The sequence below is a fragment of the Lepidochelys kempii genome, chromosome 9, assembly GCF_965140285.1.
Source record: "Lepidochelys kempii isolate rLepKem1 chromosome 9, rLepKem1.hap1, whole genome shotgun sequence".
Lineage (NCBI taxonomy): Eukaryota > Metazoa > Chordata > Testudines > Cheloniidae > Lepidochelys > Lepidochelys kempii.
The window spans coordinates 85,330,751-85,355,856 of record NC_136388.1 but is presented as its reverse complement, the minus strand read 5'-3'; the positions used below and the strand labels follow the sequence as shown (position 1 = coordinate 85,355,856).

The following is a 25,106-nucleotide window of genomic DNA, read 5'->3' as shown; positions in this document are numbered from 1 at the left end:
CAATCAGAGAGGCAGGCCGGCCCGGAAGGCGCTGGGGCTGAGTGTCCCCCCCCCACCGCAGAACTACAACTCCCAGCGTGCTCCGCGGCCGCCGCCTTGTTGTGTGTCGGCTGGGAGGATGGTGACAGCGGGAGGATGGAGTCCGGTGAGGGGAGACGGGGGGAGCCGCGGCGGGGTCGAGTGAGGGGGATTCGCTGGGCGGCGGAAGGGGCGCTGCGGGGTAGTGGCGGGAAGGGAGCAGTCAGGGGCAGGCGGGACAGCAGGGAGGGGGCCCGGCCTAGGGCGCGGGCCGGGTGTAGCGGGCGGTTCAGATCCGGGCCCAGGGCGGTGGTCGCGGGCGGGAGCCCCAGGCCCGGGCGCGTTGCGGGGGCCGCGGGCGGTGACAGCCCAGGGGTGACGCGGTGCTGGGACGCGGCCCGCCGGGCGAGCTCCCGGGGAGGGCAGCGCCGGGCCCCGATCCTCCGCCCGCCGAGCTTCGAGCCCGGCGGCCACGGCTGGGCCGGGACCCCGGCTGCCTTCCCCGGGCTGGGCGGGGCGCGCCGCAGAGGCTGGCGGGGTTGGGCGGGGGGCAGTTGGCGGGCCCGCTGCGCTAGAGGAAGATGGCAGCAGCCGCCGCCGCTGTTCCGTGCGGGTCCGGCGCTGTGACACAAGCGAGTTGCGAAGTCTCCGTGTGTCAGTCCTGCCGTAAGGGCTCTTCCGAGAGCCTCAGGCTGGGACCTCCGGGACCAGCGGCAAATCTGTGTGAACCCAGCAGCGCCCCAGGCAGCGAAACCGAGTAGTGACAGCCCCCAAAGGGCCTGAGGTGCCTGCCTGATGCAGGGCAGCTGGTCGTGGGGAACTCGCCTGGGACTGAACTCTGATTAGCTCTTGGGCCAGGTGGCTGTGGGTAACAGGTTTCAGTGTATCCTTGAGCGGTCTTGACTCATCTCAAACTTGGTTGTCCAGCCAGATGAAAATATCGTTGATTAAAAACACCACGGAGTTTCCTTAGATCAGTTACTAAGAACATCTTAAAAAGTGCAGAGCTGATTTTGTTTCCATCCATGCTGTTTGCTTTTTGCAGTTCAGTCAGGGGACCAATGAAAACACACTTGTCAGTTTCACATTTCCATTTCTGATGTTCTTTACTGAAAATCTTACAGTAGAATGGTTAAATTCAAAACTTTGTGTTTTGTTACTGCATAAAGTTACTGCATAACTTTATGTTATGCAGTACAGTATTACATTTTTGTGAAACTTCTTTACAGAACCTAAATATGAAGCCTAAACTAGGTGTTGGTGTCCACTTAATAGAAGTCTTAGGACAAAAAATAGAGCTGAGTAAATCCACTTGTACAGTTGTCATATTTAGATATGTTTATTGGGTAAATTTAGAAGTATTCAAAGCATGTAATTCACCTAAATCCTGTCACTACACTTATTAAATTGCAGGATCTAGGCCCGGATTTATAGTGTAAAAGTCTGCTCTACTGTTGCATGGATATTAATTCAAGCTTTTTAGCATAGTGCTGACATCAACTTCTCTGCAGCAGTGAAGCTTGATCCCTTGACAGTTGTGACTGCCAGCTGGATGGAATAAATAAAATGTGTCAATACAATATGCATTCAATAGATTATGATATCAGAAATCATTTTGATTATGCATGTAAATGTCTTGGTATTAAGTGAATCCTTCATTATGGCCCTGGATTTTTCCCATTGGCTCCAGTAGAAGCAGGGGTGTGTGTGTGTGTACACACACTACTTATAGTTAAAGTTCACTGTTTTACAGTAACTAGCAATCATTTATACAAGTTGAATAGAAAAATATTATAGCTGATGCCTGAATGATAATTTTCTGGATAATATACCCTAATCTGAGGAGGGTTTGTGTGAAACTCTCTAGGGTATTCTAAAGTATAATATTTTTAAAACTGCATGTTTCCTTAAGTATGTTATTTACCTAATATTATTAAAATTAATTTAAAACAGTCAATATTTTTTACTCTTTATGCTGTTTAATGTTCACTCTGCTTACCTTGAACAGTAAAACTTGGTCAGTTTCACTTTCTGAGTAGTCAGTTCTGACTTCTGATTTTCAGGCACTTAAACAAATGGTGCTGTTTACATTTCAGTACTTTCAGAAATGTTTAAATAGTACAAAACTTTTGTTTGACATTTTGAAAAAATTTATTATTAGTTGCGGTAAAATCTTTTTTCTTCAACAAAGAGCCTACATTTTGGACCTAATTTATCTAATAGTTAAAATGGGACTAAGTGTTCTAAAATGTTGGCCAGAATGTCAACTTTATCTTTTCTGTAGACATTTTGTTCTAAGCCAGTGTATTTTGTAGTCTATTGTGTAAGCACATTAAATTATTTTACAGCAAGAGAGGTGGTTGTGTATAGTTGCTATTAATGGCAATTAGAAAAGAAAGACACATGATTAACTTTACACATGTGAGGAGTCCTTTTAAATTCATTGTGATTACTTGCATGCAAAAGTATTTTCAAGATTGGGTCATAGATTGTAAACTCACTGGGACCGGGACTGTATCTTTTTCTGTGTTTGTACAGTGCCTAGCAAAATGGGTAATCCTGAGTAGAGCCTATAAATCTTTAGTAATATAAATATTACATGCAACTTAAACATATTTAGCATGTGTATATATATGATTTAATTTTTAAACATCAGTTCATTGTGTATTTCTTAAATATGTCATTTGAAAGAAAAAATAATCAAAGCAAATAAAAACAATTGCTTAGCTTTACAGCTGAAGAATTATTCCTTCATTTCCATAACCTCCCACCAAAAATAGTGACATTGAAATGAGTAGAACTGTTCATGTACTTAAAGTTAACTGTGTTTAGTCCAGGACTGGGACTTAAATTGTTCATCTAGACTTTGGGTGAAAGCCTAACCTCATTGAAGTCAGTGGCAAAAACTCCCATATACTTCTATAGCACCAGGATTTCTTCCCTGGGCTCTAGGGTCCAGGTGCCAGCCATAGTGTCTCCCAGAGCTTCTGGAGAGTTAATATACAAAATTGCGACGAACACTGTCCATTTTAATGGCAGTGCATATTGCTGAGGGAAAACAGGGTAAATGCTGCTGCCAGAATGAAGTATTGGTCAGAAAACCCCAAAACCCTGGACTAGATCACTGGTTGGATCTAGCTGCAGTATAAGAACTCCAAGTGCTCCAAAAAGAACAAAGGGAGCAAAATGGAGTTTTAACTTTCTATATCCCTGTTCAGTTTTATCCAAGTATGAAAACCAGACCACTGTCTTATCGGAATACCTAGAAGAATTTCCAGAAACAGATGGGTCAGTGTGGATCTTGGGAAGGCAATACCACCTTAAGACAGGTATGTTTATACTGAAAATCCAGCTATAACTTTCATAGTTCATATGCCACAACATTTTCTCAGTGTTCATAACATTATCACTACATAAATCTCTGAGAGCAAAAATAAACTCACTTCTAAAAAGCAGACCAACTGTATACAGTGGTGGTCACCCTAATATGAAATTAGCTGGCAGGAGGTTTACCGAAGTAGGGAGTACAGCATCTGTCACAGTTTCTGCAAACAGGGCACACTTATCCTGCAGATTAGTCTCACTTTAGGTGGGTTATTTCTAGTCATCAAATGTCATGGAATAAATAATTGACTTTTTAAGAATGTTTAATATCTGTGATATTATCTATCAGTTACGGAGAAAACATTTTTTACACAGAATCTTCCCACCAAAAAAAGTAAAGTCCTGACAATACCCTTTAAAGTTTCTCCTATAAGAAAAGAGCAGGCAGCTGAGTATCTACTGTAGCTCATTTTAAAACTGGACGTGGTGATGCAGCAAATATCAGACAAATCCTTTGTAATTTTGTAAATCAGAAGCATATGCTGAAGTGATAAATTGCATTTTAAAATATGAAGTAAATACTGTTAATTGCTGATTCATTGCATCAGGAGACCAGAAAATTAAGTCTGTACAGTAGTTCAGACAACAACAAATCCACTATGCTGGATGTATGAATTTCTTAAAGCATGATATTCTCAGCTGAAAGTTAAGGTGGTTTTAAGAATTAAATAGTAAAAATTGACATGCTCCCACCTATCCCTGCGGTATTCAGGGTTAACATTCTCTAAGGTGGTGAAATCCTTGCAAGTGTGAGGGAGAAGATACCATGGAAAGTGGACATTTCACTTTTTCTCCCTGCAAGTCTTGTCCCTTTATATGCAGAAGAGGGTTCAGTGGAGGAAGAAAGGACTATGCACTTAGGCTCATCCTTCCTCCTTCAGACCAAAATTGGTCCCTATTAGTAGAAATTCTCCAAGTTTCTTGTCCTGTGTGTAATTTTGTTCAGAAGGAATAGTTCTGCATAGTGGTAGCTGGTTCAAGTTTATTGTAGCTATTCAAAACAGAAATGCTACTCTCTTAACCTTTGATGGCTAATAATTGCTTCACACTTTCCCAATAGACTTTGTTTAGTTTGTATATATAAAGTGCTCTGAATATTAAAAGTGATACGTTATTTTTGTATCTGAAAGTAAATAGACATCTCCTGTATATCCTATATGTTTTGTTAATGCCAAATGATCTTTGCAGTTAGGAGTTAGTAGTTTAATATGGCTTTGTTTTTTAATTCCAGACAAATCTAAATTATTGTTGGATATAAGTGCTCGTCTGTGGTTTACATATAGAAGAAAATTTTCACCAATTGGTGGGTATCTTTAGGGTGAACAGCCCAATTTTTCTGTATTATTGTCTTGTTGGAAATTAAAATTGTGGGAGGAGTCAAATAATTGTATATGAACTTACTGATTCCTAAATTATTAGAGGACTTAGAGGTATGAGTTTTACTCCTGAAAACAAAAAGGAAATAATGGGCCAGATTCGCTAGTACTGAAAGCTGTGCTCACTTACACCAGTAGAAAATTTGGTCCTTGTGTTTATACTAGCAGTGGAAATAACTTGTGAATGTTTCTCAGATGAATGGGGAATGCACAGTAGATCTGTTGTGCAAGAAATATGTTTTTAACCTGTTTATTCACACACTAAAAATGACTTCACATTAAAGGAATTAAAAAGCCTACTTAAATTTTCTGGTTGAATTAAATTAATTTCCCAAATCATCACCCAAATAAATGTTTGGACTGGATAAGTTATGGGATTGGTAATGGGATACAGAGCTTTTACCTTTAGGTTGCCAATTCAAATCTAGCTCAGGTGGGTAGAGTCCCAAACCTGTTATTTCATGGTCTCTGCCACGATTGAAAAAACCACCACCACAATTGGCATGATTGACAACACTACTGGCAATCTTGCTAGAGAGTAAGTACCATTCACCACTCGAGGTAGTTTTTCTACTGCAGGGTTGAGATAGATTGATGGAACAGCATCAAAAATGCTTTCATTGTCACTGTCCATGCTCTGCCTGTTCTTCTGATAGATTTCCAGGACAGTCAGCTTAGCATCTTTCTCAAGCACTAAATTAAATAGAAACAAATAAAGGAAACTCTTGGAATTTACCGTAGAATCCACTTCTAGATGCAGAGCTTTGCTTAAGAATCTAAGCGTTTAGTTTAAACTGATTTATCTTTCTAGCCCTCATGATTGTGAAGACAGCCTTAAAACATAAACAAATAGAAAATATTGTCTTCCTGAATCTGCAGACGGTTTGAAGCAATAGCTTGGAGAGGTGTGACCTTTCCTAATAATCTTAATAGGTTCTCATTATTTCACTACATCCAACCAGTGCTCTTAGCTCCACAGACCCAAACTGTGTCCAGTGTTTCACCAGATGCCAAAATCTGTATTTGCTTCCTACCCAAATGCTAAAACCTCCAGTGTCAAACCCTCAAAGCTTATACAGCGTATTTACTTATATATACACACACATACACTTATATATATCACACATATATACTTTTAGTATATTGCAAACTGAAAATGAGGGTTATCATGTAATATTAAAATTTGGAGGTTACTGTACTGATTGCATTACTCTTTCCATATTGAATTCCATTAGGTCTGCTGCCTACACCTCCATTTTTGTTTCGGTTTCATAGTGCTCATAGGGCCTCACTGCAGAGTTTAGGTCTGGCTTAGCACAGTGTACAGAGTCCTGCATATAGGCTTGTACATTTTATCCTTGAATTTGGCACAGTTTGGTAAACAGCTTTACATGGTTGCTTCTTTGCTTTTGTCTTGCATCAACAAAGAATTCTGCTTCTACTGAGCTGTATCAGTACTGGTTTCCACACAGATCTGCTTGGCAGATCCTGAACACTTATTTAGAAGCCAGACTGGTGATAAAAATCTTTCTTTCTGTTTCTCTTCATCCACAGTATGCTTGTTAAAGAGCCAAACTTTTTTCTTGACTACCTAGATTTCAACAATTAGATTTTTGTGGTGCTAATTTCAGTCAAGAACCCATATTAATTGTAATAATTCTTGTTAATAGGAGGCACAGGCCCTTCATCCGATACTGGCTGGGGATGCATGCTGCGATGTGGACAGATGATGCTGGCACAGGCTCTGATTTGCAGGCATTTAGGAAGGGGTGAGCATACTGTTACTTTGTGAAATTTTAGGAGGCTCTGTGCTGTTTGGGTGGCATTTAATGTTGGTGTGAAAGCCCAGTACAATAGACATCAGCTGAGAGATGTAGTGCTACAGTAACTAGTGAAAGTCTCTTCAGAATGATTGGCAGAAATTACTAGTAAATGATGTCTCCAGACAAGAGGAAATTGTTAGTGTTTCATTCTGACCCACTAGGGGTGAATTGTTTTGGTGGTTAAGCAGAAAAATAAGAACAAAGGGTTTACCAAGTTGGACTCCTGTCTTTATTATTTAATAGAGCTTTGCATGACAAATAACGAAGCTGGTGCCTGGGTGGAAACTGCGGCCGCCTGACTGATTTCCTGTTGTGTTGTTAATTGTTAATTGTGGTGCCCAAATTGTACTAATTGCTTTATAGGCAAAATGAAGAAGAGTTCTCTGTAGCTTGATAGCTTGGTCCAATAAAAGATATGACCACACCCACATTGTTGCTCTAATATCCTGGGACCAACGTGGCTACAACAATACTGCAAATTACAGGCAAATATGCAGATAGCTTCCCTACCTCCACCCTAAGGCCCCAATCCTGCAACGGAATTCACTAAGTGTGGACCCAAACACCTGTATGAGTATTTCAGGATCACAACCAGAGTAATCTTAGGCCTAATATTCATAGAGCTCTTGTATCGATTCAGCTGTTTTGGTTAGAGATGTGAGTTTATACCAATATAGTTAAATGGGTACAGACCCTACTGTGGACACCTATATACTGATGTAACTTAGTCCACAGTAAAGAGTGTGCCACTTTTAACTATATCTGTTTCTAAACTGATACAGTGAAGTGGTACAAAAAATGTGTAGACAAGTTCTTACGGTCTCCTTCTGACTGTCAAGATTTTTGTTCAAACATTCTTCGTTCATGTTGTTGTATTTTAGAAAAGCAATCTCTTCCTTTTTTTTTTTTTGCATTCAGGAATAAATTCAGCACCTTTTTTGTGACAGAACACACGTCTTCCTATTGAGAGAAGCTGACACTATTATTTTGCAAAAAGAAAAGGAGGACTTGTGGCACCTGAGACTAACAAATTTATTTGCGCATAAGCTTTTGTGAGCTACAGCTCACTTCATCGGATGCATTCAGTGGAATCTTCATGACCTTTTCTCTATTAAATTAAATAATCTCCTGATGCTGCCTCTAAAGAGTTGTTGCCCTTTGGTGTAAATTGGGGGGGGAAGCGCCGCTCATGATTGTGTAGTATGAAATGCTAGATAGCGTTTGGAGTATGTTAGTTAATCTATATAACTTCTTCCCTGTAAGATTGGCATTGGGAGAGACACAAAAAACAACCTGAAGAATATCACAAGATCTTGCGATGCTTCATAGACAGAAAAGATTGCTGTTATTCTATCCACCAAATGGGTAAGGGCAGGTATCATCAGCTTTTTATGCCTCAAGTTGCTAATGTGTTTAAGATGTATTAATTTTAAAATATATAGTCACAAAACAAAAGGAGGATTGTGGAGACAAAGTGGATAAGTGTATATGTAGAAGATTTAATGCATCCAAATGTATACTGAGGTCTAAATCCAGCATGTACAATAGAAATAACAACTAGCTCTGGATAAAATATGTGACTATTAGGGACCAGACTTTAATAATAATAAATTAGTGCTTACCAACATAGATTCTCTTTACTGGCACCCCTCACTACCATCTATGGACCAGTGTGTCAGAATGCAGCTCAGAGGCTTCTTTTCAATTACAGAAACTAATCTTCATTGCAGTTGTAAAAAGAGAATAGATAGTATATCAATAATCTGATTATATGTAAATATTTTACAATAGTCTTAGAATGCGTGCAACAAAATATCAATAGGATGTGCCATTTAATACGTCGTCACCTGATATTTGTGCTCTTTTGTATGTGTTTTGTTTCTAATAAAAACAGCACAGATGGGTGTAGGAGAGGGGAAGTCGATTGGAGAATGGTTTGGACCAAATACAGTTGCACAAGTGCTAAAGTAAGCAAAACATACATACGTATTTAGAATGTACTTACCCTGAATATTTCAATTCAGATGCAGCATAGCTGTCTAAGAGTGATGACCTCCAGTTCTGGATTTTGAAACAATGTAAAGTTTGGCAGCGTTGGCTTAAACCCATGTATTCTCTAAACTGAGGTCCTGCTTTTAGTCAATTATATACAAGGATTATTTGAGTCAGAGGTCACAAGACTTGTCCATGTCTGACAAGGGCATAGGTAGGACTGTCTCTAAATCAAATGTGAGATACGTAAGAAAAATAATGCATTTCTTCTACAAAAGTTTTATATGAAAAAAATCATGTTTTATAAGTAGGTTACATTTATTTATGCTGACAGTATAGAGTGATAAAACAAATTATTAGGGCTGTCGATTAATTGCAGTTAACTCACATGATTAACTAAAAAAATTAATTGCGATAAAAATTAATCGTGATTAATCGTAGTTTTAAATGCTCTGTTAAACAATAGACTATCAATTGAAATTTATTAAATATTTTTGATGTTTTTCTACATTTTCTCATATATTGTATTCTGTGTTGTAATTGAAATCAAAGTGTATATTTTTGCTTACAAATATTTGCACTGTAAAAATGATAAACAAAAGAAGCAGGATTTTTCAGTTCACCTCATACAAGTACGTAGTGCAATCTACAAATGTAGATTTTTTTGTTTTACATGATTGCACTCAAACAAAACACTGTAAAACTTCAGAGCTTACAAGTCTACTCAGTCCTACTTCTTGTTCAGCTAATCACTAAGACAAACAAGTTTGTTTACGTTCAAGGGAGATAATGCCGCTCTCTTCTTATTTACACTTTCACCAGAAAGTGAGAATAGGCATTTGCATGGTACTTTTGTAGCTGACATTGCAAGGTATTTACGTGCCAGATATGTAAAACATTCATATTCCCCTTCATGCTTTGGCCACCATTCCACAGGACATGCGTCCATGCTGATAACGCTCATTAAAAAAATAAGCATTAATTAAATTCCTGACTGAACTCCTTGGGGCAGAACTGTATGTCCCCTGCTCTGTTTTACCCGCATTCTGCCATATATTTCCTGTTATAGCAGTCTTGGATGATGACCCAGCACATGTTCATTTTAAGAACACTTTCACTGCAGATTTGACAAAATGCAAAGAAGGCACCAATGTGAGATTTCTAAAGATAGCTACAGCACTCGATCCAAGATTTAAGACTCTGAAGTGCCTTCCAAAATCTGAGTGGGATGAGGTGTGGGGTTTGCATTCAGAAGTCTTAAAAGAGCAACATTCTGATGTGGAGACTACAGAACTTGAACCACCAAAAAAGAAAATCAACCCTCTGCTGGTGGCATCTGACTCAGATAATAAAAATGAACGTGCTTTGGATTGTTATTGAGCAGAACCCGTCATCAGCATGGACGCATGTCTTCTGTAATGGTGGTTGAAGCATGAAGGGACATGTGAATCTCTAGCACATCTGGCACGTAAGTATCTTGCTACGTTGGCTACAACAGTGCTATGAGAACACCTTTTCTCACTTTCAGGTGACATTGTAAACAAGAAGCGGACAGTATTATCTCCTGCAAATGTAAACAAACTTTTTTGTCTGAGTGATTTGCTGAAAAGAAGTACTACTGAGTGGACTTGCAGACTCTAAAGTTTTACATTGTTGTTTTTTTTTTTTTGAATGAAGGTTTTTTGGTACATAATTCTACATTTGTAAGTTCAATTTTCATGATAAAGAGATTGCATTACAATACTTGTATTAGGTGAATTGAAAAATACTATTTCTTCCTTTTTTTTACAGTGCAAATACTTGTAATCAAAAATAAAGTGAGCACTGTACACTTTATATTCTGTGTTGTAATTGAAATCAATATATTTGAAAATGTAGAAAACGTCCAAAAATATTTAAATAAATGGTATTCTATTATTAACAGTGCAATTAATCACGATTAATTTTTTTAATCACTTGAGAGCCTTACAAAATATATTTAATTTTAGTTGCTTTAACTAGAATTTAACAATGAAACCTACATAGCGGTTTACAGAGCTGTAAGGCAGTATATTCATTTAAGGATGTTCTTTTGAACTACATAAAAATAGTATAGCAGACCCAGCATAGTGTCTGTGACTTCACTTGGTTGGGGCCGAGCTTTATGGCAGATTTATGGCCTGATCCTACCAACACTTATGCACATCAGTAGTCTCACTGAGCTCTGTAGAACTACTCATGCATAAAGTTACACACATGCATGAGTGGTTTGTAAGCTCTTTGGGGCAGGGACTGTCTTTGTTCTGTGTTAAACAGCGCCTAACACAATGGGGTCCTGGGCCATGACTGGGGCTCCTAGGTGTGACTGTAACACAAATAATAAAAATAATAATAAAGTATCGAGGTTGTTGAGTTTGATTGCTTTGCTATTGGGAATAAGCCAAGACTTTTTTCACACAAGTTATTTCACCTTCATGCTATCTCTGCATTCTCTTCTACATCATAATTATACTTTGACTAATAAAAAAATACAATGAATGCTGTTTTCGATAAGCAATTATTTATATATTTATTCAAAATCCATCTAATATCACTGAGTGCCAAGCTACAGTTTTGGCTTCTGAATGACAATGCAGTTTTTCACTAATTTCTACCTTAATGTTTTCCAGAAAGCTTGCTTTATTTGATGAATGGAATTCCTTAGCTGTTTATGTATCTATGGACAATACCGTGGTCATTGAAGACATCAGTAAGTTACAAACACTGGTTCTCACTTTAACTAGAGTTTATTTGCCCAAGTACCCTAAGAAAATATAGTCAATAAACAAAATGCATTTTGGCCCTTAATTATTACCCTAGCTGAGAAATAAGGTGGGTGGGTGTGTGTGTAAGTGAGTGAGGTCTTGGGATACCTAATACTGTGCATCACTTTGTTACCCCCTCCTCTAGCAAGAGGTATCTTGACCCGAGAAAGCTTACGGTGCTACATGTGTGGTTAAATATACCTTCATCTAGTAAATTATCATCTCCTAGTCATCGACCTGAGCCCTAACATCTTCTTGTAACCCAGCGCCCTAGTCTGTGCCTACTACAATTACTTGTAATTATACAGCCACAACGTACACACTATCCTCCTTAACATCTGGGACCTTCTGTAAGAAAGATTTCTGAAAAAGCATCTTAATTTTCCATTCATTTGAAACATTTATAATATAGTCCTTAGTGACTTGACAAGTCTCTCCTCCTTGCTCCCACAGAGAAAATGTGTTGGTCCCCTCCTCAGAGCAGCACTGCTGTACGTGGCAGCACACTCTCCCACAGAAGTGCTCTAAGTCAAAACAAGAACACAGCAGTGTTTTGCTCAGGCTGGAAACCTCTCTTGCTCATTATACCTCTACGACTAGGGATAAATCACATCAATCCGATTTATATTGATGCTTTTAAAGTAAGTCACTGTCCCTGAAATGATTGTTATGCTGCATGTCATTTACAAACAGTTTAGATCTCTGTGATACAAATATACAGGACAACTAAAATTTCATTTTTCCCCTTTGAATCTCTAGGAATGTTTTAAGATGCCACAGTCTTTGGGGGCATTAGGAGGGAAACCAAATAATGCGTACTATTTCGTAGGATTTTTAGGTAAGGAAAAAATTAATTACAGATAAGTTGATGGGCTAAGGAACTGGGCCTGGTCTGAAGAAACATCAGGAAATTTAAAACTGAAGCTGCTTGGAAATGTAGTTAAGGAAAGAGAGAAGGGGAATAGGAGAAACAGATAATTAGATAACTCCAGAATAATACACTATGATCTTTTATAGGAAAGGTAGAGTGAAGTTGGGTATAGAAATAAGTAGCATCAGCAAGAGTAATGTGATATGAAAGGCTAGTTGAATAGTATTTGGCAAATCTATTAGACAGATGTCACTAGTATGTAGTCCTGTATTGTTTCCTAATCTGTAGTCTTACATTTTATTCTTTTGCTTCACATTTTTCTCCAAATGGTATAACTCAGCATTTTCCCTGATTAAAGCTCATTTTTTAAAATTTCTGCTCATTTCTCTAACTTCACTAGATCTTGCTGTCTTTTAATGCTAGCCTTGCATCAATGTATTTTATCACTTGCCTTTCCTTTGTCAGTTACAGTGCTAGACTCGTTTTTTGAAACTTCACCCCATTTGATTTGTTATGAATAATTGCTCTCTATTTATGACCTATCAGTCCATTTTTCTATAAAACCTGTGGTATTTTTATTCAGACCTCATTATTTCAATCTCTCAGCAAATCTAATATGAAACAATGTTGAACGCCTAACTGAGTGGTCATCCTGTGACCTGTAGAATGGCAGAATTTACATTTTAAAAGTTTTAAATGTTATGTTAGATCTAGGAAATAGAGGAAAATATAAGGGTCATAGAATACCACGGTTGGAAGGGACCTCAGGAGGTCATCTAGTCCAACCCCCTGCTCAAAGCAGGACCAATCCCCAGTTTTTGCCCCAGATCCCAAATGGCCCCCTCAAGGATTGAACTCACAACCCTGGGTTTAGCAGGCCAATGCTCAAACCACTACAGATCACCATAGTAAGCAATACCAGATATGGTGCCACAATGCATTGCTCTTCCTGAATTTTCCATTTTCAGAACACACAGCTAGCAAAAGTCTAATCAATCTTAATCATGATGATGATTGAAATTCTATCTTACAAGTCCAGCTTCAGTGCTATTACAAACTATTAAATTTGATTAAATATATTTTACCTGCACAGGAAACCAGCTGATCTATTTAGATCCTCACACCACTCAGATTTTTGTAGATTTGGAGGAAAACGGTATGGTTGATGACCAGAGCTTCCATTGTCAGCAGGCCCCACATCGAATGAAGATCATGAATTTGGATCCCTCCGTAGCATTAGTAAGTGTCAGGAAGAAATGTAGCATGAACTTCTATTACAAAACTGCTCATAAGTACTGATAAGGGTAGTTGTGCATTTGCTTGAGCAGAGTCATGAATAACTACAAAATTTTTTTCACAAATATAGACTTTATCTTCACGGGTAAATTATACAGTAATTTTGCTGAGATTACATTGTTACCTCCAGAAGGAAACTGGATATTTGAATGGGGGTGGCTAATTATTTTTGGTAATAGAGAAGCCTCCACTTTTTGCAGAGCTATTGTAGTGCAGTGGTTGAAGCAGGGAATTTAATCAGAATTCCTGGGTTCTGTGCAAGTTACTTTCTCTCCCTCACGCCTCAGTTTACCAAACTAGTAGTAGTTACAGTCTAGGATACTTTACAGGGATATTTACAATGCTTCATGACTCTAATTCTGATCTCATTCCAGTTACATGCCCTATTGACATCAGTAAGGTTACTCTTCATTCTCCTCCTCTCTATAAGATGAGAATTGGCCCAATGTTTGTAAAGTGTTTTGAGTTCCTGAATGAAAGATGATGTAAACATATGTTATTAATAATATCACTTTTAGCGGGAAAGTATCTGCTTTTAGTAACATTTAACTATGGAAATGCTCAAACCCTGAAAAAGCACAACCAACCAGTCCATTCAGTAATAGAACCAAGAGTCTGATATTCACAGTACAGCCATTCTTGGAAGTGTCATATATATGGATGTTCATCCCCGGTGGCACGTTAAACTTGCAGCCAGATGCACAAATGTGGTAAATTGGTACGGTCCTATTGATTTCAGTGGAGCTGCAATTATTATTATTTGAATTCCGGTAGAGCCTACGGGCCTCAAATCGAGATTTGCTTTAGGCACTGTACAAACATATAATAATACAGTCATTGCCCTTAAGATTTTTTAATCTAAATAGATAAGACAGATGAACAGGAGAGGGGGAAAAGAGCAGAGCATTCAGTATGATGAGTGGCAGATGTCATGTCAGTTCCTTGTTTTTTCAACTTTTTTTCCCTGTGCTGTTCATTTTACTCTAGTTCAGGATCTGGCCCTTAGTCTGATACATATTTTGGGTCTTACGCATGATGATCGTATGTGCTACTGCAAAACAGTGGCTTTATTCTGCCTTATTTGCTAATATTGCATGTAACTTGCAGAGGAAAAATTATCTGTGTTTTTCCCCCCTTCAGGGCTTCTTTTGTAAAGAAGAAAAAGACTTTGATAACTGGTGTAGTCTTGTACAAAAGGTAACAATGGAGTATTCTTTGAATTTGATCTGCATATTTTACCAACAAAAATGTAAATGAAAACTCCCCGTAAATATCTGTCAGTGTACAGTTGCTAAATGAGTTATAGAAGAATATATAAGGAAAGAGAAATGCTGTTGAAGTGCTAAGCAAAGATTATATAGCACTTTGAAAACCAGGATCCCCTAGCGTTTGGAAAATGGGTGTAAAAATATCTAAAGTAATCTAGTTAGCTGGTAAAAACACACATTATTTTAAAAAGCCAATTCTTACTGAATGACCAATGGTTTGGGCTCTGTCTTGGCTAGTTCCTTTCCTGAGACTTCCTATTGCTGTTTAATAGTGATGTATTATTAAATATCCTATGCCTTATAATTAAAACTCGCTATACTGAGTCTCTGAGGCCTGATTCTGTGAGAGGCTGGATCCCTTTAAGTCATAGGAGCTGAGTGTGTTGTGCACCCTACAGACAGTTCTTGGCCCCTTGCAGGACAATGCTCACATTGTGCATGGGCTCAACCAGGGGTGAAAGTAACTTACTGGACTTACCAGTATGCAGGGCAGCTGGGGTCCTGGGTGTGGGGGGGCGGCTCTGGGCTCCGGAAGAGGCGGGGCCTCAGGCGGAAGGGCCTGGGGCCAAACTTGCGCCGCCTGGTTCTCCGGCCATTTAAAGGGCCCGGAGCCACTGCCCCTTTTGCCCCCGCCCCATCAGTAGCCCTGCCAGTACTGTCGGCTTTTCTTACCAGTACGCCATACCAGACAATATCGACTTACTTTCACCTCTGGTCTCAACTTATAGACTCTAAGGCTATCCTATCATACCATCCCCTCCATAAACTTATCAAACTTAGTCTTGAAGCCAGCTATGTCTTTTGCCCCCACTGCTCCCCTTGGAAAGCTGTTCCAGAACTTCACTCCTCTGATAGTTAGAAACCTTTGTCTAATTTCAAGTCTAAACTTCCTGGTGGCCAGTTTATATCCATTTGTTCTTGTGTCCACATTGGTACTGAGCTTAAATAATTCCTCTCCCTCCCTGGTATTTATCCCTCTGATATATTTATAGAGAGCAATCATATCTCCCCTCAGCCTTCTTTGGTTAGGCTAAACAAGCCAAGCTCTTTGGGACTCCTTTCATAAGACAGGTTTTCCATTCCTTGGATCATCCTAGTAGCCCTAGTAGTAACTTATTGTGGGAAGTAATAGTAGGCTGAGGGCCCAGTGACTTCAAACTCCAGAAAATATTTATTCCTAAAACCAGTTGATGGTTTCCTCAGGAAGGCAGTTTGCAAACCCATTTAAAAAAAACAGGTTAGAAGTAATTCACCAGATTTGAGGTACAGTGGAACTTTGTTTTAGTAATAACAGATCAAATCAGATCATCTCAGATCAAAAGTTGTCCTTCAAAATCCATTACTTTGTGGAGCTGCTGTGTTTGTCCTCTGCTCCTATCACCCGACGGTGCACTTAGTAAGGATCTAATTAAGAGTAATTTCTTTGGTACTTTCAAAGGTAGGAAACTATTTCATGCTCTTAGTGCCACTTTGCTGCACATAAACAAAAATGATAGTTTGTGTGTGTGTATCAGAGCTAATTATAACATGACTGACAATCTGTGGTAGAGCTTGAGAGATCTACCTTCCATGCATGTTTCTGATCGAAGAAATTCACTATATGTAGATCTGTAAAATGATGACCTTTAATGAGGGTTGCAAAGAGTATAACAGGATTCCATTTCACATGGGCATAATTTATTTATTATTATTATTTTTTGCATCTTGTAACTGTTTTGTAGCCAAGTAGATCTGTTGTTGGACTTTCCATTAATATGATATATTTTTTAATAAAAAAAGTGCTTTATCCTCAGGAGATTCTGAAGCAGCAGAGTCTTCGGATGTTTGAGTTAGTCCAAAATCATCCAGCCCATTGGCCTCCTTTCATACCTCCAGCAAAACCAGAAGTGACAACATCAGGAGCAGGTACTGTATTGACTTGAGTGGACTATAGTGCAGCAATATGTTCCTCAATTTACAGGTAGGAGAAATAATCACAGCTGGAGCAGCTATGCTTTGCTAAGTGTCTTTTATGCTCAATGTGATTAGCTAATCCAGTCTTTAATACCGGTAGCAACTTGAACACCAGATTTATCTACAAAAGGCTAAATGTGATTTCCAGCATACAAAATATCTTGCCCTAAAAAGTCTTCCAAAGTGAAAAGCAATAGGCATGTCTGTTCATATTGTTTTCATTTTTGTTGGCAGAACTTATTGAATCTACTGATAAACTGTTTGAGTTGGAAGAAGAATTTGAAATCCTGAGTGTATGAAGGAAGCTATGGTGATTCTTCTGTGTTGAACATATTGCATTGACTTTAGAGAAACAGCCATTCTAGCCCACAAGTGCCTGAAATTATGGACAACAGAATACAAAACCATAGCAGCACCCAAAACTCAGACAGTGACAGTTTAACAAGATTTTCCCTGGGTGGAAAGAGAAGCAAAGATCCCATTGTCAGACACTTAAAGGGAATCTCTGCTTCCAGCATGCATCCTATTTGAAGACAAATGGACCTTTTGAGATGAAGGCAAAAACAGTATATTAAAGTAAAGACTATGGTATATCACTGGGCTCTACCTTTGAAGAAAGGGATGACCCAAATGGATATTCTTGCTCTCGGATGCAAATGTGTAGTCCTTAAAGAAAGCAAAATGGTGTTGAGTTAAGGGAGGATGTTTACTTCTGTTCCCTCCTGTGGCTGCATCATAGGAATAAATTCATCATCTTGTTTAAAAGATCAACTGGATCAGGAGAAAATTGTTTCTTTGTTAAATATTTTAACATATATTTGAGCAACCACACTTTTTATTACAACAATGTTTCTGTAAAAGGAACTATGTCTAATGTATAAATTTGGAATAGCCTTCCTGTTTCTGGGAGACCTAAAACAAACAGGAGACTCAATTAGTTGATATAGATCACGATCACTGCTATAGGTATGACATATTTCACCTTGAACTTAAAACTTAGGTTGATGATTTTTGTTAAAACAAGAAGTCAAAGGTGGTTTGTTTTAACTGTATCTTATTTATTTTAAAATAGATTTATTTACACAAGTTTCTCTGTAACAGCACTTTATCTGTGCATCTAATAAATTTCTTAAGCATTTCATAGGCTACTTGCTATAGTTTGTGAATTTGCTCTTTGCACAGACCGTAAATATAAAACAAAAAATTATCCCAAACTGATGATACACACAAATTATTTAAGGTCCCTAATTCTGCCTTGTTACCTTATCAAGACTATTTTGGTAAAAGTACCTTAGATATACAAGTCCCTAACAGAGTTATGTGGTTGGATGTTTATTTAAATTGAGGATATCTCTAGTAGCTCTGAGAACAATGGTTCAGAAATATCAAGCCCTCACTGAGTACAAGGGCTTTTAATGAATTCTTGAGTCACATTTTATGTTTCCTAAAAACACAGTTCCCATCTGGATGAGGCCTGGTATGATAGTGCAGTTTGAAATTGGGAGATTTTCATTTTTTCTTCACAAATAGATGAGAATACTGGGCCTAATTGGGAGATGTGCTGAGTACTTGCAAAACCCAAGTGAAGCGAGATGCTGATGCTCAGCATCTGAATGGGAAAACATGACTTTTGAACAAAAATAATTACCCAGACCAATAGTTAATGTCTTGTTTGCCTTTATTAACCACAGTTTGGAAACTGAACATTAACAAAAGGAGATGCCACCCCACGCTGTTTTTCTAGTATTCATTTAAGACCATAGTGGTGCTTGGTGCCTTCCAGACAAAAATGAAAATGCAGCCCCTGCTCTTAAAAGCTGACATTCTAAAGGATGACTGACTTCTACCCAGAAAAGGGACGTACCCATTAGATGACTGAGCAATGAAGCTAGGCATATGTCCTGCTCAGTCCATCCTTTTTTTTTTTTTTTTAATTGCCCTCCTGTTATCTTTCATTATGTAAACACAACTCAGAGGGTAAATCTGAAGTTTACAGGCCTCGTGGAAAAGTGTCTTGGGTAGCAACTGGAAGGAGAGGGGGTAAATACAGGGTTGACTGGAAGAAGCTCTGGAGCCAGGAGTGGAAGAAGATCATAGACTGTGGCCCTGATCTTGCAAAGACATGTTCGTGCTTAACAGTACCCAGCGGGGTGAAATCCTGGCCCTACTGAAGTCAATGGAAGGTCTGTCGCTGAAAGCAATGAGATTACTCATGGCGCATAAAGCAAAACAATTACATAGACCCTGCTCCTGAAAAGACTTGTGTATTTCAGTCATGTACATCTAGAGCAGAATCCCCTTTTCCCCACCCTCCCCTCAACATCCAAACAAATAAACTGGTGCTCTGATGCTTCTATTGCTGGCACCTAATGAGTAGAATGGGTGATAAATAAAAATGTTTTCCACAAATATTTGCTCAAATTTTTAAAACAAACACTGGAGCGATTTGAGTTTTACTGACCACAATATTCGCAGAAAGTGAATTTCAAAGTCTCATACCTAAGCATTCACTGAATCCCCATTTTAAATACCATGTGATTTATCAGAGCAGTCCCAACTAAAACACACATTTTTCTGTAGTTTTGTCTTTCAATTAAAAAAAAAAAAAAGATTTGGAATTTACAAGGCCCTCGCTTCAAATCCTCTAAAAACGCTGATACCAATGGTGTTGTCAACCTCACTGTAGAAAGAAGCTGAAATTAATAACTTTAGCCTTAATTAGTTCTCAGCATAGACATATTGTATTTATGGCTTTCTCTTAATTTCTATTTTCCCATATAGTCTGAAAACCACTGATTGTAATTATAACCTGAAGGAATTGTGTGAATATTTAACAGTGCATTAGAAATACAGTAATGTTTTTTAACTAGTAGAAATAAAGCCCAGTGGATGAAGAATACAAAACAGGTGATTTTAGCAGTAAAAAAATGTACATCCAACAACTGCTTGCTTCTATGTTTCCATAAACTTGAATGCTAAATAATAAGGCTTCTACATTTTAAAATATACACAAATTGAATACTTACAAAAAAAACTGTTCCAAGGCTACCTCGGAAAGATGATTTCATATGTACATACTAATGAAATTATTCTGGAGGTCACAAATTGCTAGGGTGCAAAAGGGTAACAACAAATCTTGAACTGTGTGCTTACATAGAACACATTTCAATAGTGATAAAGCTGTGCTGAATAATGAAAATGGCTTTAAGTCCAGGTAGAAATCCAAATTTTTCATGGAGAGGGAATGCAAAATCAGTTACAGCTGGTCTGAATTTGGCTCCAAGTTGCTCGTGCATCACTGAAACCAAAGATTATGCCAATTCCTTTAAAAAGCAAAACAAAACAAGCTCATCTTTAAGTAAGAACTTCCCAGGGAAGCCAGTTCTCAGTATCTAATGCTTAATACTCTGAGCACCTCTGCTGCAGTGATTTGTTTTAATTAGTTTAGAGTTAAGTTCCTTTCCAACTGAAAATCCATTTCATTACATATTTTCTCATCTAATCAATGTGTATTGCCCTAGGCCATGCCAAATGCTTTCTGCAAAGACAACTAATCTGTGAAGCACAAACTTGTTTAAGAAAATCTATCATTGGCTATAGATGAGTGCATCAAACGGATGGGTGATATAATATGGAGTGCTTTATTATAATATTGTATAATATAATATTGTCACTCTGCAATGTGAATGAGAAAGGCTCAGAGACTTTCTGAGGTAGCCATGAATAGGAAAACAAACATGAAAGAAAAAGTGTAGCACCATGTTCCACAAAACAGTCAGAGGTTTCAGAGATTAGTCTGTCCCTCCTTCCTTCTGTGTGGAGCTATGTTTCTTATGGATCTAAAACATAATTTCAGTAGTGTTCTGGCTGTTGTAACTTATCCACAAACCACCAGCAGAATGGGTGGGTGTATGTGCTTATAGTTCTTCCAATGAATGAGGTTTAAACTCTTAGGTAGCAAAGTTTTATTTGTTTGGGTTGTTTTTGCTACAAGTTCTTCATGCACACTTGGCAACGGCTGACTCGGGTTCGGAGCTGTCCTGCTTTCAGAGTTTCTGAGGGAGGAGCACCGACAAACTGCTGCGTGCGTTCGACTGTGGTCAGCCAGAAGCTGTATTTGTTTGCAAAGTAATGGCAGGTTCCTCTGGCACCATTGCATTCAATGAAAGGAGTAGCACGGAAATCCTCGAGGCAAGAGCCGGGTGAGACAAGGGACTGACCTCCACCTTCCGCGCCAGCTGCAGTGTGCTAGAATGAATATGGTCATTTAATTGAGTTCCAAAGAAGGAAATAGGCAGTTACCCGGGGACTCCCGGACTACATGTTGCCATGAACAAAACGGGGAAATCTAAATTGCTCCTCCAGGACACCTGTAGCTACATGTCACTTGGATAAGGGTTATGGGGGAAAGCACAAGAATGCAAACCCTGGGTTGAATATAGGATTCTGGTAATATAAAAAGCAGCTTTTCACTTACGAAGTGAGGAAATTTGAAAACTGAGAAACAATAAAGAATCACAGTGCTATTTTTAGAATCACTTTGCAATCACACTTTAATGAGCTACCAGGAAATCTCATTGTAGAACGTTCTGGAAAAAGCCATACAGCAGGGAGAAGAAGGGGTTATGTCTGTGCTATAGTTTAATTGCAGTGTTGTAGCCATGTTGGTCCCAGGATATTAGAGACACAAGGTGGGTGAGATAATATCTTTTATTAGCTCAACTGCTGGTGGTGAGAAAGACAAGCCTTCGGGCTTAGAGGTCTGGGAAGAGCTGAAGGAGAGCTCAGCGTAAGCTCAAAAGTTTTCTCTCTCACCAAGAGAAGTTGATCCAGTAAAAGATATTACCTCACCGACCCTGTCTCTCTATAGTTAATTAGCTGTTTTGAGGTTTAAAGGAATCAGTTCTTACGGGCCACTAGTCTCTTTGATAGTATGGAAGTGTTCTATTTCTTCCACCCCACCGTAAACTTTATCAATACACTTGAGAAGTTAGCTAAATGGCAACAAAATGGCTGAGGTTATACTAGGCCTGCTGGTAATACGCAAGGAACTCCTTAGGTCAGCTCGTTGTGGAGCTTTCAGTTTCTTGGACCCAACTGTTAAAACTAGCAAACTTAGTGGCAGAGTTTGACTTTGCCACTAAGTTTGCTAGTTTTAACAGTTGCGTCCAAGAAACTGAAAGCTTCACAACGAGCTGACCTAAGGAGTGAATACTTAGGTTTTAATGCCAATATTAAAACAAGCCTCGTACAGTGTGACCGTCTTTGCATTAACAAATCGATTTTCTTACCATTAGGAAAGAGTATCCGATCCACAGGCTGCGCCAGCCCTCGGGGCACTGCGGGATGGTAATGTCCTGGCTGTGTACTGCAATAGCCTGGGAAGGTGCTTCACACACTGAGCAATGACTGATGTACTGTGGGATCTCCAGACGGCTCACTGGCATCATGGGGATGGGAGCAGTGGTGGAGAGCCAGTAGGATTTGTCATTTCGGCTGGCATAGTAGCACACCTCATAGATGTTGCAGTAAATAAATGGCATGGTGCTGAAGCGAGGCAAGCAGGAGCCAGCAAAACCTGGGTGGGGGAGGGAGGCAGGGAGGAGGGGAATGGAGAAGAGAACAAAGGGCTCAACAAGCTGCTGCCAAAAGGCAAGAGCTAGTAAAGACCAGACCCAGATGATAAGCAAGTGGCAAGTATCATTGCTCCCTCAGTGTCATATTCCACCCTCAGATTCACACCTCTTACAAAGCCCAGTGAAATCAGTGGGAGTTGTGCAGTGTGTACGGGGGAGTGGAATTTGGCCTGCCTCATTTGTGACAGAGACTTTTTGACTCACCTAGATCTTGGTTGTGCGCCTTTTCCTGCCCCTCCACATACAGCAAGCTGTAACCCTCCCAGAGCTTATTCATTCCAATTGGGCATGGTGGGATCTGCTCTGACTGGCTGTGCTTCACCAAAGTGTATCCAACGCCTACACTCCGACCCGGCATTCCGGGCAAACCAAACAGGCCTGGCTTTCCAGAGACACCTGGGAGAGAAAGTCAGTCACAAGTTGCGAGTACACTGTAAGTTAGCTGACTTGTGTTTGGGCATTTATGTCACTTCTGCCCTACCTGCAAGCAACGTAAAGCTCAAGTATTGATGGGTGCTATGTGATCGAATAGGCCCGGCTGAGTCTCAAAGCCGATCAGTACACTACGGTACTGACTCACCATTAATCACTTTCCATACCATTAATTTTTCTGTGTCTCACCCAATCACAGTGGTATGCAGGCATTAGCAACTGTAGTTCATAATACAATAATTCTGCCTTGCCCTTCTGGGTGAGGCCCTCCAGCACTCGTTAATTCTCACACAAGTGCTGTAGGTGGTGGTGTTTTACCCTGATGGCACAAAGGTTCAGTAGCTTGTCCCAGGTTACAGAGCTAGTCTGTGGTACAGCCAGGAACAAAACCCAGACGCTCTGACTCTCAGTCAAGCACCAGGATGTGCCTCCCATTCACCATCCCACTCCAACCACATTTCTCCTTTCTGACTCGCTCCTTTTCAAATTCTACAGGGAATGCCCTGCTCTTGTGCTTCCAAACCCTCCTGATGACTCCCTATTTATTACAGCTAGAAGGGTGTCCAGCATCCTATACAATGAATCATCAGTAAGGCTAAGATTTTGTCATGGATATTTTTACTGAAGTCACGGATAGGTCACAGGCAATAAAGAAAAATTCATGGAAGCCCTTGACCTGTTGGTGACTTTTACTAAAAATATGCCTGACAAAATGGGGAGCTGTGGAGCCCCCACACCTCCGACAGCAACTGGGCAGCTGCAGGGGCCCCATCTCAGAGATCTGGGGGCCCCCACCACCTGTGGGGGCTTGGAGCTCCAGGAGTTGGGGGGCAGCCAGGAGTTGGGGGGAGCCCCTGCTGCCCACAAGCTCGGCAGCTTGAAGCTCCGGAGGGCCACTGCCACCTGTACCCAACAGCTCCTGGGCCACCGTGGGCAGCGGGGGACCCTAGTGCTCCCAGCCGCTGTGGGCTGAAGTCATGGAAGTCTCTGGAAGTCACAGATTCCTTGACCTCTGTGACAAAATTGTTGCCTTAATCATCAGTATCAACAGATAGTAATCGCATACGCTAGAGCATGCTGCAGTGGGTGAGTTTACTCCCAACTGTCTCACTAAAGGTGAAATTCACATCAATGCAGACACAAGGCACAAGATCCTGGGCACCACATAGGTCCTTCTTTTTTAAGTCTATAACGTGGAATTTCTGTGATGTCTGTGGCCTTGGGCGGCATCCCTGCATTAGGAGGCCAGCTGAAATCTTGCTGATTGAGCACTCGTAGAATACCAAAAGAACAAATTAAAGAATAAAATTACCTTCCAATCCTGGTGGCCCTGGAATACCTGGGGTTCCTGGATCCCCAACTGTGCCATCTGGCCCCGGTAAACCAGGACGGCCCACCTGACCTGATCTGCCTGACAGACCTTTTGGACCTGTAATTAAATGTAATGATTATTATTTAATTTGCTTCTCTCATCAAAAACTTCACTCCTGGCATCAACAGGAGGATGTATCATGATTAGCAATGCTGAGGGCTTAAATTTACAATTTAACAAATTTAACAAATTAATAACTTGGCACCGTGATTCAATATGACCTATGACATGATGCGTATAACATGTTCAAGCATTACAAATGAACAGAAGAGACAGTGTTCAGATCTGGGTCAGGCTTAGGCTCCAGTGGATTTGAGTTTGAAGCCAAAGCAGAACTTGGATTCAGGTTTGGATATGATGCCAGTAAAATTTTGTGATTATTTTCATCTGATCTCTCAAGATTTCTGCCATTGTAAACAGAGAAAACATTACCTGGTCTCAGAAGACTACCACCATTTTTGGGCTAAACCCTTACAGAAACAGTTATCTTTGATTGATTTCAGCCACATCCAAATGGGCATCCTCCAATTTTGGATCTCATATGCTCCAAAGTTACATAATGGCAAGTTTAGATCCATGGATTTGAATCTAAATTCCCCTCTCCCACCTGCTGTAAAATTCAATAGAATTAGCACTTGAGGTCTCTGTTTAATATTGTAATTTTGTGCTTTAGACCAGCGTGCAGGGAAAAGAGCAGACACCTACTGGGATTTTGTCTCTCCAAGAGCTTGCACCTTGAGAAATTGTGTTAATATTTAAGATTAAGTTGTAATCATTTCCCCAAATGACAAGGAACATTCAGCATTGCAGTGGTGGCTATGTAGGATCTGATCCTGCACCCACTGAAGTCAATGGCAGAACTACAACAGTGCAAAATTAGGTTCCTAAAGCAATGTGTTACA

The 25,106-nt window shown here is 39.7% G+C and overlaps 2 protein-coding genes across 7 annotated transcripts in view; one reads left to right on the top strand and one right to left on the bottom strand.

Moving 5' to 3' along the window:
- Positions 1-60: 60 nt before the first annotated feature.
- Positions 61-19,173, top strand: ATG4A (autophagy related 4A cysteine peptidase). Of its 4 annotated transcripts, none has more exons than XM_073361235.2 (13): positions 61-145; positions 3,237-3,347; positions 4,634-4,705; positions 6,449-6,547; positions 7,865-7,966; positions 8,496-8,568; positions 11,242-11,321; positions 11,830-12,017; positions 12,136-12,214; positions 13,341-13,486; positions 14,684-14,740; positions 16,605-16,716; positions 16,999-19,173. In XM_073361235.2, the coding sequence occupies exons 1-13, from the start codon at positions 136-138 to the stop codon at positions 17,061-17,063; spliced, it is 1,194 nt and encodes a 397-aa protein (XP_073217336.2). In that variant the 5' UTR covers positions 61-135; the 3' UTR covers positions 17,064-19,173. The 4 variants fall into 4 exon arrangements, with proteins under 4 accessions (XP_073217336.2, XP_073217337.2, XP_073217338.2 ...); XM_073361236.2 differs by having other exon boundaries at positions 16,605-16,771; positions 16,999-17,069; XM_073361237.2 differs by lacking the exon at positions 6,449-6,547.
- COL4A6 (collagen type IV alpha 6 chain) overlaps positions 17,860-25,106 on the bottom strand; it is a 191,993-nt gene continuing 184,746 nt past the window's right edge. For all 3 annotated transcript variants that reach the window (XM_073361233.2, XM_073361232.2, XM_073361234.2), the window contains 4 exons: positions 24,145-24,261; positions 22,605-22,796; positions 22,056-22,342; positions 17,860-21,012 (listed from right to left, as the gene is read on the bottom strand). In XM_073361233.2, coding sequence (XP_073217334.1) covers positions 20,752-21,012; positions 22,056-22,342; positions 22,605-22,796; positions 24,145-24,261 — 857 coding nt within the window. In that variant the 3' untranslated portion in view covers positions 17,860-20,751. The remainder of the gene's footprint in view (positions 21,013-22,055; positions 22,343-22,604; positions 22,797-24,144; positions 24,262-25,106) is intronic.

Coding starts and splice junctions, on each gene's coding strand:
- ATG4A (XM_073361235.2), top strand. Junction 4,706..6,448: donor AAGAAAATTTTCACCAATTG/GTGGGTATCTTT, acceptor TCTTGTTAATAG/GAGGCACAGGCCCTTCATCC. Junction 13,487..14,683: donor TGGATCCCTCCGTAGCATTA/GTAAGTGTCAGG, acceptor TCCCCCCTTCAG/GGCTTCTTTTGTAAAGAAGA.